Source organism: Notothenia rossii (genome assembly GCF_949606895.1).
Source record: "Notothenia rossii genome assembly, chromosome: 2".
Taxonomy (NCBI): Eukaryota; Metazoa; Chordata; class Actinopteri; order Perciformes; family Nototheniidae; genus Notothenia; species Notothenia rossii.
The window spans coordinates 18303251-18316284 of NC_136904.1; the positions used below are offsets into that span (position 1 = coordinate 18303251).

The window sequence follows — 13034 nt, forward strand, 5'->3', positions numbered from 1 at the left end:
ATTCCTTAACTGCACGTTTGTTTCATATGTTTAAATAATGTTAAGGATGCCTGTGGCCCAGGGGGTTAGTGCGTTCGTGGATCAGGGGGATCAGGGGATCACAGGTTCAAGCCCCACTGTAGTCAGCATGTTGTTGTGTCCCTGGGCAAGACACTTCACCCCAAATTGCTCCTGTGGGGATTGCCCACAGTATTGAGTATAAGTATGTAAGTCGCTTTGGATAAAAGCGTCTAACATGTAATGTAATGGATGTGCCTTAATAAGAGTCTCCATTAAAGCTGTAATCAAGTGCACTGCTACTGTGGCAGTAACGCTAGTCTGATACTCTCCTGTCTAACCAAAAGTAAAGTCAAACCTAATCTATTGTTGCCTTATCTCTGGCCGGGATGTTGGTGTAGATAAGAAGAGGTATTTTTATCCCAGTAGTGTTTCATTTGTCCTGGTGGGCCAAACAGCCTTTTTCTCTACATGCTGTGAGCTACACTGCTTTGAATGAATATATATTTTGCTGCGAATTCCTCAACTGCATGTTTGTTTCATATGTTTAAATAATGTTAAGGATGTGCCTTAAGAGTCTCCATTAAAGCTGTAATCAAGTGCTCTGCTAGCAGTAACGTTACTCTGGAACTCCCCTGTCTAACCAAAAGTAAAAGCAAACCTAATCTGTTGTTCCCCTATCGGATGGGTGTGTGCTCTGGGGTGTTGGTGTAGATAAGAAGAGGTATTTGTCCTGGTGTGCCAACCAGCCCTTTTCTGTACATGCTATGAGCTACGCTGCTTTGAATAAATATCTATTTTCTCAGGTCTGTCCGCTGACTGGTAGCTCAGTATGCTGTGCCTGGTCAGGGCAGCAGCTGTGCCAGGCCTTTGCGGTCAGGGGACAGTGGTTAAAATGTGCATCCCCATGTACAGCTGCAGTCCATGCACACATGTATGGGATCCGTTGGAGAGGTGACAAAAGGTTGGTGGCTTTTCCATTCAAATGAGAAAAACAACCAACCTTTTGTCATGGTCCCCTTTCCCTTTCTGCATGAGTGTTTGTGGACTTCTATGTTTTTGGTTAATTAACACCAGAATAATTTATATAAACCCCAGAATAGAGTTAAATGCGTGGTTATGTGGAAAATCTAATATGTGTGTGCACTTGAGCATCCGGGCAATTCCAGTTTTAGTTTAATCATTGACATTAAACTATAATATCTAACCTATGTCTCATCTTTGATTCCTCTTTCATATCAGTGAGCTGAAGAGACAAATGAAAGCCGACAAGAAGGCGTCTGAAAAAGAAGCCAGGGTCAAGGAGCAGAGAGTCTCTTAAAGCTGTAATCAAGTACATTGTTTCTTTACACAATGTCTGCTCTGTGTAGATATGACATATAAACGTTTGCACTTCTGTGGAAACAATATCAGTATAAAAAAAGAAATACCACCTGCCATTAACCGGGGCAAAGTAACTTCAGTTGAAGATGGTCACTTTGGTATGGGAAAAAACAAAATTAGAAGCATGTGTCTCAATTTGTACTGCTTAGACCAAAATACATGAAAAGAAGCTCAAACATTTAAAGTATATATGTTTAATATAGATAGCAGCAAGTTAACAGAAACTTAATTTGCAAGAGAGTAAAACATTCCAACAAAAGCACAAAGAAAATATATTGGTTTTCCAAGGGTGATTATTTGACAGTTGTTCACATGGTTAGAAACAAAAAGGTAAAAACGTAACACCCCCCCTTTGCATTTTCTAGGACCAAAAATAAGCTGTTTACTAGAAGAGTGGTTCACTTGTGTTGGGAGTGAAGAGACTTTAAAGATCTTACAGGTATGTGGGGAACTTTGGTAAATAATAATACCAGATTCTGAACATATAAGTGACCAATTACATGAAAGTACGCACAATTTGCAAATCACATTGTTAACTAAATTACAGGAAAAGTATATTTCAATGTTAATTGACTTTTACTTTGAGAACACCATGACATCCACTCAGAGACCAAAGAGAAATCAGACAGATTAGGAACCACTGTACAAGTAAACAGTAAGCCTAGATCCACAAAAAAAACAAAAAGCATTAAGGCAATAAAGAAGGAAAAACAATTAGTGACCCTTGTTTCAGTCGGAGATGGTTGTTGAGAAGAGACATTTGCATTTTAACTGACTTTATAACAGTTTCAGGCGGCACTCAAGGCATCAGAAAATATTTCAAAAAGCAACATAAATAATAGAAAGAACATCTACTTTAGTTTCCCCTTTATGCTGAAACAGGAGATGCTATTTAGAAAAATATATATTCAATAACTAACAGTTCTACATTTACAGTATATTAGCTGCATAGCAGTTTCAGGGAAAACAATATCTGCATCTACGTTGTATAACATAAATGCAATGGATACTTCAGTACAAACAAGTTGGATGCATACAGAACAGAAACAGAAATTGCACGACAAGTTTATCAAACACAACCACATTTATCTGGTCACTATTGTGGAGCAATTAAAGAACATTTAAAGTCTTATGGCTTAAAACATTCTAGTAAATGAGGACTAATCATCATCTGGAGAAACCAGTGGGCTATTAACAGGCAACAATGATAAAACATCAATCTGGTTGAAACTACAACATCTCCTCAAGACACATGTACAATATCTTCCGGTGTCTAAAGTGACATTGAATCAAAACAGTTTGACCACCTGTGATAGCAGATTAAGTGTGTTGATATTAAATGAATGGGTAATGTTAAGATAAACTAGTTGAAGCAGAGAAAGTTAGTAGCATTTAAGGAAATATGAGAAATCCAGTTTATGTAAATATACGCAAATGAGGAAACTAATTTCTAAAAAGTAATTACATCCACAGTATGTGTATAAAAGAACATTTTGGGATCGAAGTGAAACATTTGCAGCCTGGCTGTATAATCACATTCACATATTTGTAGTAAAATACTGACATTTGTTGGTCCTGTTTTGAAGAATCTCTGATTTTGACTGAGTTTCACTATTTGGTCAAAAAAGACAACAGGGCCAGTTTGTTGTAGTCAATTACAAGCACATGATATGTACAATAAAGTGTATATAATTATAAAAGTCAAAGGAGTAACTGTGCACAGGAATATACATTTATTTTGTACAATCTTCTTTAAAGACATTACCATCATCAAAAGGGGCCAGGTACAGTATCAGAAGGTGTGTGTGGAGGGGGGGCAAATCACATTGCTGTCATTAATACAGCTGTAAAATATCTGAACACAACTGATTAAGGGAAGAAAAATATATAATGAACAACACACAAATAAATTAGAAATGATTCTCTGAAGAGAGGCACAGGTACTACACACATTTAAAAAAAGAAGATCTAAACTTTGTAAAACAAAAACAAATGAAGTCATAAATACTCAACACTGGAAATTTAAGCTCCTCTATTTCACGAGTTTAAGAAAGCCAATCGCAGATAGCTCTTTTCTCCAAAGTTAGGTTTCCTTCAGGAGTAGGGTCCCTTTAAAAAACCCTCACACCGCTAAAACCCTCAAATCACATTAGTCAATTTGACATATATCATAAAACAGCTGTTTCTGACACATAGGTGTATCAAATGTAACGGTGTTAATGTGTTTCTAACAAACTGTACACATAAAAACAAGACAAGCATAAAACTGAACTAATTCTGTCATCATCAGAGACCAGCCCCTTGTTCACGCATACAGTGAAACTAATCGTGACACAAAGACAACAAACACACAAACAGAAAGGAAAGTGTGGCAGCAGGACATCAGGCCTTATAATGATGATAATGATGCTCTATGTTCATGTGTTACTTAAGTGGAAAAGCTTATGAGACATAAAACCGGCCTGTTGTCAGGACTTATGCAAAGCAACCTTTGGGTCAAACTTTGGTCCTGAGGCCGCTGGCTAACGGCAGGCGACTGCATTTACAAGAGAACGTGTAAAATCGGCTCTGTTACTGCATGCTAATACCTTAACCTGGATGAGATGTACAATGTCCAGCTGTATCCAACAAACTGTTGCTTCTCCTCAACACTCACATTGTTATAAACTGTTTAAAAAGGCTCTTTTCTAGCGGGTTTAAGAATACTATTCCAATAATGCGTGCCTGACGCAGAATGAGGCCATTAAAATGACACTAAATCACACAATAACAATATACGATATTACATCCTACTATCTCTCTCCTGTAGTTGTATTTGAATATGAGTTGTTTGTCACATGCAATAGATTATTGGGAAAAAAGCCACTTTTTTCCCCATTTGTCCAGATTTCCAATTCTGTTTTCATGAATAAATAATGCGGTTTTGGGATTGAGTAGTTGAAAGTTGTAACAGCAAGTTAAACAAATAAGTATGTTCCCCACTGTAAACAATAAGGAAGAGGCGGCTGAAATAACCCACACCACCTCTCGTGGGACTGTACTGTACACTCGATGAGTAAAGTGGTCACAAAGGACAGCATCCTAAAGTGCTGAATTTAAAACAAAAATCAGCCAATATTTGTTTTATTTTTCTTAAAAGATTCCTCTCTTTGTTGTGAATGAAAAGAGTCTGTTGTTAAAAGTATCAAACTGACACAGTTTGGTTTGATGAATGCAGACTAAATGTTAGCCTCAACATGTTTGCTTACTATATCACAAAGTGCTATCTGTACACAGGGCTAGAGATGGTAAAATAGCTCATATAGAAAGATATTTTGTTGGTAAAGGCTGTTTGGCACACCAGGACAAATTAAACACTTCTGGGATAAGATGCCTCTTCTTATCTACACCAACGCCCCTGCCAGAACACACACCAATTCAAAAGAGGAACAACATTAGATTTACTTTTACTTTTGGTTAGACATGGGAGTGTCAGACTAACGTTACTGCTAGCAAGTAAAGGAACTCAAGGCCAACAAAATGTGACCACCTCAACCGCAACTGCCTCAACGTCAGCTGTTTGCTAAACTACACATTTTATAGGTGTTACTGCACCAGACATCAAGAAGACAAGATCCAGTTTATCCAGGCCTCTTGTAAATATCAACAAAACGCACCATCACTGTAGTTATACTCCTACTGCACACTGTTTCTTTCTAAATCATATCAATAAAGTCACTTTTTGGATGATCAGAAACAGTATATTTATATATTCAGGTGCACGATAGCTGCTACAACATTAAAATTAATCAGCAACAACATAAAAGACACGTGTTTGTGACTACACATCAGACCTGTGTAGTTCACTTTTCTACTTTTCCATCACCTCTTTATAATCTGCCTTCTCTAACCTTCCCTCAATACACATTCTGCCCTGTTGGGTGAAAACTTTTCCAACCATGAGAAACAGGTAGTGCCTTTCACAAAATTGATCTATTCAACCCTACATACAAAACCTTCCTGCTTTACTGCACACTCTAGCTTCCAAGTAACAACACTACACAATTAATATCAAAGGGAACACTATTCATGGAACCACTTAACACTTTGGAGAACACTTTAGAAAACACCTAGAGAACAGAAAGACTCAGCAGATAAAATCACTGACAAACTATCTACAGATACACTCAAAACTTCACAAGATAAATGATAACAAGACCACTTCAATGCTTCTCTTCACAAGGAACGATAACGACAATTTGTCGGTTCTTGCCTGAAGTCTATCTAATTTTGCTCAAGTCTGTTACCAAGGGGCATCAGTCAATCATAAAGCCAACAAGAGAGCTTCACTTTTTCAAGAAATTACAAACCAAATTCACAGTTCATATGTCCAGTTTGTCCTTAATAATGAGTTAACAGATATCATTCATGCCACTTTAGAAATTCATTTTGAGGACATTTTTTGGGAGAGGGAGACTGGCTCAGAAAGGCCAGCAGCACCTTTACTGCTCTTAATAAATCCTACGCCCGGCAGTAAACTGAATAATGTGTTAGAGGATATTTAGTAATAAGATAAATTAAGAAAATGTTCTGTTTGTCTTAAACTTCATAATGCAGGGCCAATTCACAACTCATTTACTGCATGTGCTTATCAACAGACAGTATTTTAACCATTTTGTCTACATTTTTACAAGAATTTCAAAATTAAAGTAAAAGACAGATTCTGTATGAAGGTCAGTAAGAACGGGTTAAGTTGCTGCCCGACTCCTGCAGGCTGACCAGCAGGTCGTCGATCTTCTCCATGTTCTGAGGGGAGTTCATGCTGTTCTGCACCGGCCCGCTCTGAGACAGAGACTGGCAGAGCAGCGACTGGATGTGTGCGTCGCTCTCTCTCTGGTTCTGACCCGACTGGCTGATGGCGATGATCTGATCCGACAGCGTGTTCCCAGGAGTGTTCATCAGCTGGCCACATTCTGCAAGAAGGGAACACAATGAGTGTACAAACCTCACACTTATATTGTATGTTTGTAATGTAAGTTTATTGTTCAAAGTTTCTTTAAAGGTCCCCTATTATACTGTTTCATCAATATATTCCAGGTCTCAGATATATACAAAACATGTCTCTGAAGAGTTTGGCTTGAAATACCAAACAGAGCATCCCTTTGTAGCATCCCATAATCCCCTTTGTTCCAGCCCTGTTTCAAAAGTGTCTGTTACTTTAGATGAAAATAAGGAGCCACTCCCCACGCCCCTCTGAGAAACATTTTGTTAAAAAGAACACAATGGTGCTCTAGGAGGAGATTCAGGTGATAAGGGGGGGGGGGTTACCTTGGTTGGTTATTGGCTAATGGTTACACAAGCCAAAAAATCGTTATGACATCATAAAGTGGCCAAAATCTGATCACCTCGTTGTCAGACAGGTTTTTATATAAATGGATCAGGACAAAAAGTGAGCAAATCTTTTTTTCTGAAACTTTCAGGTTCTCTTTACACAGAGGGGACACATGTTTATGTATAAAAGAGATTACAAAGTAGATTTTGAGTAATAGGTGACCTTTAATGTGTAAACGTACTTCAGTTTGTTAGTGTATTCACCTTTGTAACAAATTCCTTACCGTTCTGAATCCCGAACAGGAAGAGGCCAGGCTGCTGCTGCGGCTGGCTGGGCTGATTGATGCTCCCGCCCACAGCGCTCTGAAACAGCGTCCCGGGCTGTTGAACTGGAGACGAGATGGTCGTCTGGAGGTTAGCCACGCCATTCTGCGAGGCGAACATGGCTGACTGTGCGAGCTCCTGAGCGGCCAGCCCCCCCTGCAGAGACCCCATGTTGGACTGAGGCATAAAGAGGCCCACAGGCTGCTCCTGCCGGCTGTTTGAACTGCCGCCCAGCTGCATCGGCTGCTGCTCCTGAAACATGACTTGCTGCCTTCTATCTGTGGGGTTCCCCAGGGCCATGGGCTCAGAGCGGTCCTGCTGGTTAACTGCCACCATGCTGGCTTGGGAAAAGAGCATCGAGGGGTTTTGGGGCTCTTGGGAAACGAGACTGCTGCTAGTCAGCGGGGGCATCTGGCCCTGGCCGCCAAACAGCAGGCTGGAGGCCTGATCTGGAGAGGACAGAGGGCTGTTGCAGAACAGTAGGCCAGCTTGCTGCTGCTGCTGACCTGGAGACAGTGTGTTTGAAGATGGATGCTGTGTGATGTTCTGAAACAGCGAGGCCTGCTGGGCTGGCTGTGTGTGAGGCTGAGGCTGGGGGGGCTGCTGCTGCTCCATGGGGCTTCTCTGTTGGATGGGGGAAAGCTGGGCCTGTGCCTGAAATACTGATTGTGGTTCAGGGGAAGGCGTTTGTAGAGCGGTGAGGAAGGCCAGTTGTTGTTGTTGTTGTTGTTGTTGTTGTTGTTGTTGTTGCTGCTGCTGCTGCTGCTGCTGTTGAGCACTACTGGTTGCAAGCTGAGAGGGCAGGGATGTCTGAGGGAGGAAAAGTCCCGGGGTTGAGGGCTGCTGGTCTGGAGACTGTAGAACTGTCATGGTGTTTTGAAAAAGAGCGGCCTGGACCTGCTCCTGAGAGGCTTTCTGAAACAACCCCCCCTGAGGGTCTTGTGATTCTGCCAAAGAACTAGGATTGTGAAACATGGGTGGGGAAGGGTGTGTGGGTGACTGCTGGAGGAAGTTGGTCTGAATAGAGAGCAGGTCACTGGCCTGCTGAAAGAGAGCTGCTTGCTGCTGCAGCTGTTGGGCCTGCTGGAAGAGAGTCCCCTGGTTTGTCACCACTCCTTGTGAGGGGCCCTGCTGCTCTGCGTTCTTGGCCTGGGGGGGCTCCTGAAACATGCCGCACTGCATCTGGATCTGTGACTGAAACAGCTGCTGTTGTAGATTCTGCTGCTGTTGCTGCTGATGCTGTTGAAGATGTTGTTGCTGGATTTGTTGCTGCTGAATTTGCTGTTTTTGGATCTGTTGCTGGATGTGTTGTTGCTGCTGTTTTGCCATTGAGTTGTCAGACTGAAGTGGTAGGTTACAGAACCCTTTGGCTTTCAGTTGCCTCACTGCCTCCTCCAGCTGGGCTACTTCGTCTGGAGGGAACATTGGGAGTTGCTGCTGTTGAGGCGCAGGCTCTCCACACAGCCTCCCCACAGATCCAGAGCCGTTACCGGGCCTCTCCTGCCCGAGGCCCTCTCTGGGCTCCAGGAGGAACTGCTGGGATCCCTGCTGCAGCAGAGAGTCGGCGGGCACAGAGAAAGAGCTGGCGGGTGCAATGTCCTGCTTCTGGATCGTGCTTAAGGGCTCTGTGTTGGGAAAGACAGGAGCCTGGCCTTCGTCAGGGTCGCCAACGGGCTGAGACAGGTTGCTGGAGAACGCTCTGTTTTTATGTCCTGCAGCCATGTCTGGGTTCTGCTGGGCTGGACACAGGTCACCTGTCTGCTGAAAACACAAAATAAAAGATAATAAAAGGTGTGCTTGATTTGCTTTAGATTGCTTTATTTTAGTTTGATTGTGTTTTTATTGTCAAAGTGTCCACATATGTTGTTGTCATCTTTGTCTTGTATTTCTTTTTTTTCATATCTAAAAATCACTCAAAGATGTTCATGACATATGTTCACAAAATATGCATCTGTAACATGAAATTACACTTCTTTTATAGACTAAAGAATAAAGTATCGAATAGATGTTACTTTACTTAACATTAATATCATCTGAAATATCCAAATACTTGAATGTGTTGATGTAGAAGGTATTAATGAGGCAGTTAATGAAGTGTCAGATGAATATAATACCTTAAATACACCAGAAGATTGGAGGTTGCTGGTGACCTCCATCGGAGTGACATCTTCTCGCTTCACTAAAGGCAACATTGAAGGCATCAAGGCGACATCTACAACTGTAGGAGCAAGATCAAGAAATCATTTCAAAATGTTTTCTTGTGCTTTTCGTTCAGCCATTCAGAAGAAATGGCAGAACAGTGTGAGTACCTCAGAAACACATTCAAATAGAAGGCTAGGATCATGGTTGTGAAAAAGTTAACAAAGGAATAAAAACCTTCATCAAATGAACAAGTATTCACTGGAGAAGGCGCCTCTTTCTTCACGGCAACATCAATTATTGCTGCAAGGAAAAACAAAAACAGAGTTTTATCTCTTTGAACCCACACAACTACAACAACCAGTTCCAAATAATAATTTGGTTACTTTGATCAGCACATCTTTCAAAGTTTAGTATGAGTAGAGTTTTTTGCAGACCTTACAATCAAAGAGTGCCGATGAAGTGGATGACTTGAATGATGAATGATTGCTAATATTTGTTATGATCCTATGAAATTGTAAGTGGTGGTGTTCTCAAGAAACTGACTGAGCTAGCTGTGGTGCCACCCAGTAATTCTAACAAGTATAGTTAATAATTCATATACATAGTTATAGTAATCACAAGTTCACATGCTATAGTATAATAAGATATGGTCTCCCCATCAGTGGCCTATCAAAAAAGCCAGATGAAAAACGTTGTCTGATTTAGTAAATCAACTGAAATTGAAAACGAACCTGAATCTGGAGTGTAGGTAAACGGCTGAACATCATGGGATCTCCCAGCATTCGTCACCACATAAATTGCCACACACGCAGGGGAGGTGATGGCTTGGTGTTGGTACGGAGGAACCTTCACTATCAGATGATTCTATAGAGGGGCCATCATTCAAGAAAAGTCAGCAAAAAGTAATGAAAACAGTTGATCTAACAGCATCATGATTCAAAGGGTTGATAAGAGCATGTTGACAATATATTGAAAAGCAATATGAGAACGAGCAGGTCAACATTTTGTTTGTATCTTGTTCCCTAACGATCATGGGCATAGGGGTGATGCAATACACATTTCTGCAGAATGTTATAAAGCATCTACTGTAGTGGAGATAAAGAATGAGAAGATTAGATTTACACAGTGATGACTGCATTAAGGTATAAAGATTTGTCTTGTAACTCAATTCTTTAAAAAGGGAAATCTCTAATGTTTTTGTATGAAACCTGCTCATCTTTTTTACATGATGGTTCTTAAAATGCAAATCAGTTATTATCATCATGTAGTTCATATAATCACAATATTCTCACTTTGTGATTGGGCCAACCAAATATGGCCATATTGACCGAATGGCAGGGGCAATGCCTGCATCCCTCCGTTTAATGACTCTCTCATATCAACAGGTGGCAGCAAAGCTTTGAAAATGGCATTTCCTCATAAAAAGGCCATTAGCCAACTTCAACAGTGCTGAAATGTTTTTTAGTCAGGAAATGCATTCAATATGTTTGTTACACCACAGATACACCCCAGTCAGAAACAATGAACCCAAACAACACTTGGAATGTTTGAAAAAACAGTTATCTTTAACAAAAAACAAAATAACATCCAATGAGTTTAGAGCATTTACTATCAGCTACAGATTCATCAACTCATCTACTTTGGACCATTTTGTTTATCAGGGGCAAAGGTTTAAACTGGACTGTTGAGACACAATCAGTTTAGCCTCTCGGAATGAGTGTAATTAGGTCAGAGCACAATGAGACTACTCAAACCTTTGAACGGGCAGCACATTTAAGATGATTACATCTAAAGCCCTATACAAATCTGAAAGGACTGCTTCCATCTGCTCTGCTGATTAGTCATTCGAATCAATCATTCAGTACAAAAATAACACAAGAGCAATCACATTTTACCTGGTGAAACAACTCCATGTCGATTTCAGCCTCTGCCTTCCAAGATTTCTCGTCTGGAACAGAGAGAAGATGCTATGTTTACTGGAGGACAATAATGTATGGAAGAAAATCGTTTTATAAAAAATAATAATTCTTACCAGAGATATTCTCCTGAAATATGACTTTGGTGTCTTTAAGAAAGTTTTTGCCAATAATAAAGACCTCTTCTCCACCTCTCACTGAACAAGTGTGTAGTGACTTCTTCAGGATTTCAGGCACTCCTGCAGGCTGAGCTGTAAACAGAGCAGATATTTTGGGTCACTTATTATTGTTCATCAAACATACCCAGGTTTATTAAAAAGAGACAAAAAGAGCCTATTGGATTAAATGTGTTTTTAACCAATAATGTATGATGTTAAAAATGTCGCAAAATAATACATTTAATGATAATTGGATAACAAAGAAATCTGACAAAACTTTGAAAAATGATTACACTGCCACTGTAGTTTATATTTGTGTTATGTCTCCAGACAACCTGTAATCTGATACAAAAACAGACTTGCAATATAAGACTAAAAAACGTCCTATAGTGCTTTATTAAAACCAAATTCAATGTTTTATACAATAACTGCAGGCAACCGGATGATTTGATGTGTTTTCATAAAACTTAAAAACTGGCTATATCTCACAGGCCTTGAAAAGGGCAATAACAACTTTGAACAATCTTGGAGCTCAAATCCAGCCCAACATTTCCCAAATCTTTTTTAGTATTCTGGATGCCAGGTGGGATTGCAATTTCTGGAGGGGGTTTTGTAAACATATTTCCCTGGATTGCACGCTAGCTCTGTGCACACAATAGAGGTCTTCACATTTCTATTGTTTCCTCCTCTCCTTCTCTTTCTCCCCTGTGTCTCTCTCGCAGCAGTTCTCCCTAATCCAAATCCTCTTACACAGAAACTTTCTCATAGCCTTATAGCCTTAAGCGTCTTAACTGTTTATGAAACCAACCACACCCTCATACTGTATGCATTATTACATAACACTCGACTCTGAGGGGATCTGTACACACTCTCCTCAAATGTGGTCCTAAAAAGACGAATTATCCTGACCCCGGGCAGGATTCAGATTCCGAAACAGGACCTCTTCTGTTTTGAAAAGCTCAGCCTTTAATAATTAACATCATAGGCTGAGATATTATAAACAGAAGATTACAGACACACATTGATTACAGGTCAGCTGTCTATTTAGCCTCTTCCTTCAAGTGAAACAGTTCTTATACCTTTATTTATAACAGCATTAACAGCATTTCCACAGAGAGAAATATAAGGGGACAGACTTACTACACAGGATTGGAGAAGAAGGGGTCTGCAGAGTGAGCACTGATCCATCTGCACGGGGGATGTTGACCCGAAACACCAGCCGTGCACGTGTACTCTTTTTCTTTGATCCCGCAACACCAATGCGAGCCTCGACATCAGCGTTACGGAGCTTCAAGATCCCAACACAGTCCACCCTGCACAGAGACGCCATGTTTGTTTAAACAACTTGAAAGTGTGTCATAAGAAAAGATTTGCCTGATTATGCAGTTGCTTTATTAAGCAATTGGTTTGAATTATATATGAAGGGCACAAACAAAGAACACTTTATTCGTTGAATAATATATTAAAAGAAGAAGAAAACAACCCACTTTTAATGTAAAAGAAAATGGCTTACGCTAGTTTCATGTTGGTGCTTGGATCCAGGGACACCTCGATGACAGTGGTGCCATCGATGTCCACCTCTTTGCAGGCGGTAGTGTTGCGGCCGGTCACCCTGCACGCTTGGTAAAAACCATGAGGCTTAACGCGCCCAGTGTCATTACCCACAAACACCTGCAAAACCACTGGCTCATTCACTCCCTCCAGCTGTATGAGGAACAACAAAAGACAACAAAAAGTTGAAATGATAGGACCATCCAACGTTTCACACAGATGATTCTCTACCTGTCCAGCAAATGCACCACCC

At 40.6% G+C, this 13034-nt stretch overlaps 1 protein-coding gene across 3 annotated transcripts in view; it reads right to left on the reverse strand.

Annotated features, from left to right (window-relative positions):
- Window positions 1–1558: 1558 nt before the first annotated feature.
- Window positions 1559–13034, reverse strand: part of nfat5b (nuclear factor of activated T cells 5b) — a 44637-nt gene continuing 33161 nt past the window's right edge. For 2 of the 3 annotated variants that reach the window (XM_079663721.1, XM_079663723.1), the window contains exons 5-13: window positions 12744–12934; window positions 12371–12543; window positions 11189–11323; window positions 11052–11104; window positions 9888–10020; window positions 9391–9456; window positions 9129–9232; window positions 6975–8775; window positions 1559–6332 (exon numbers count right to left, since the gene is read on the reverse strand). In XM_079663721.1, coding sequence (XP_079519847.1) covers window positions 6094–6332; window positions 6975–8775; window positions 9129–9232; window positions 9391–9456; window positions 9888–10020; window positions 11052–11104; window positions 11189–11323; window positions 12371–12543; window positions 12744–12934 — 2895 coding nt within the window. In that variant the 3' untranslated portion in view covers window positions 1559–6093. The remainder of the gene's footprint in view (window positions 6333–6974; window positions 8776–9128; window positions 9233–9390; window positions 9457–9887; window positions 10021–11051; window positions 11105–11188; window positions 11324–12370; window positions 12544–12743; window positions 12935–13034) is intronic. The other variant, XM_079663722.1, reaches the window with a different exon arrangement.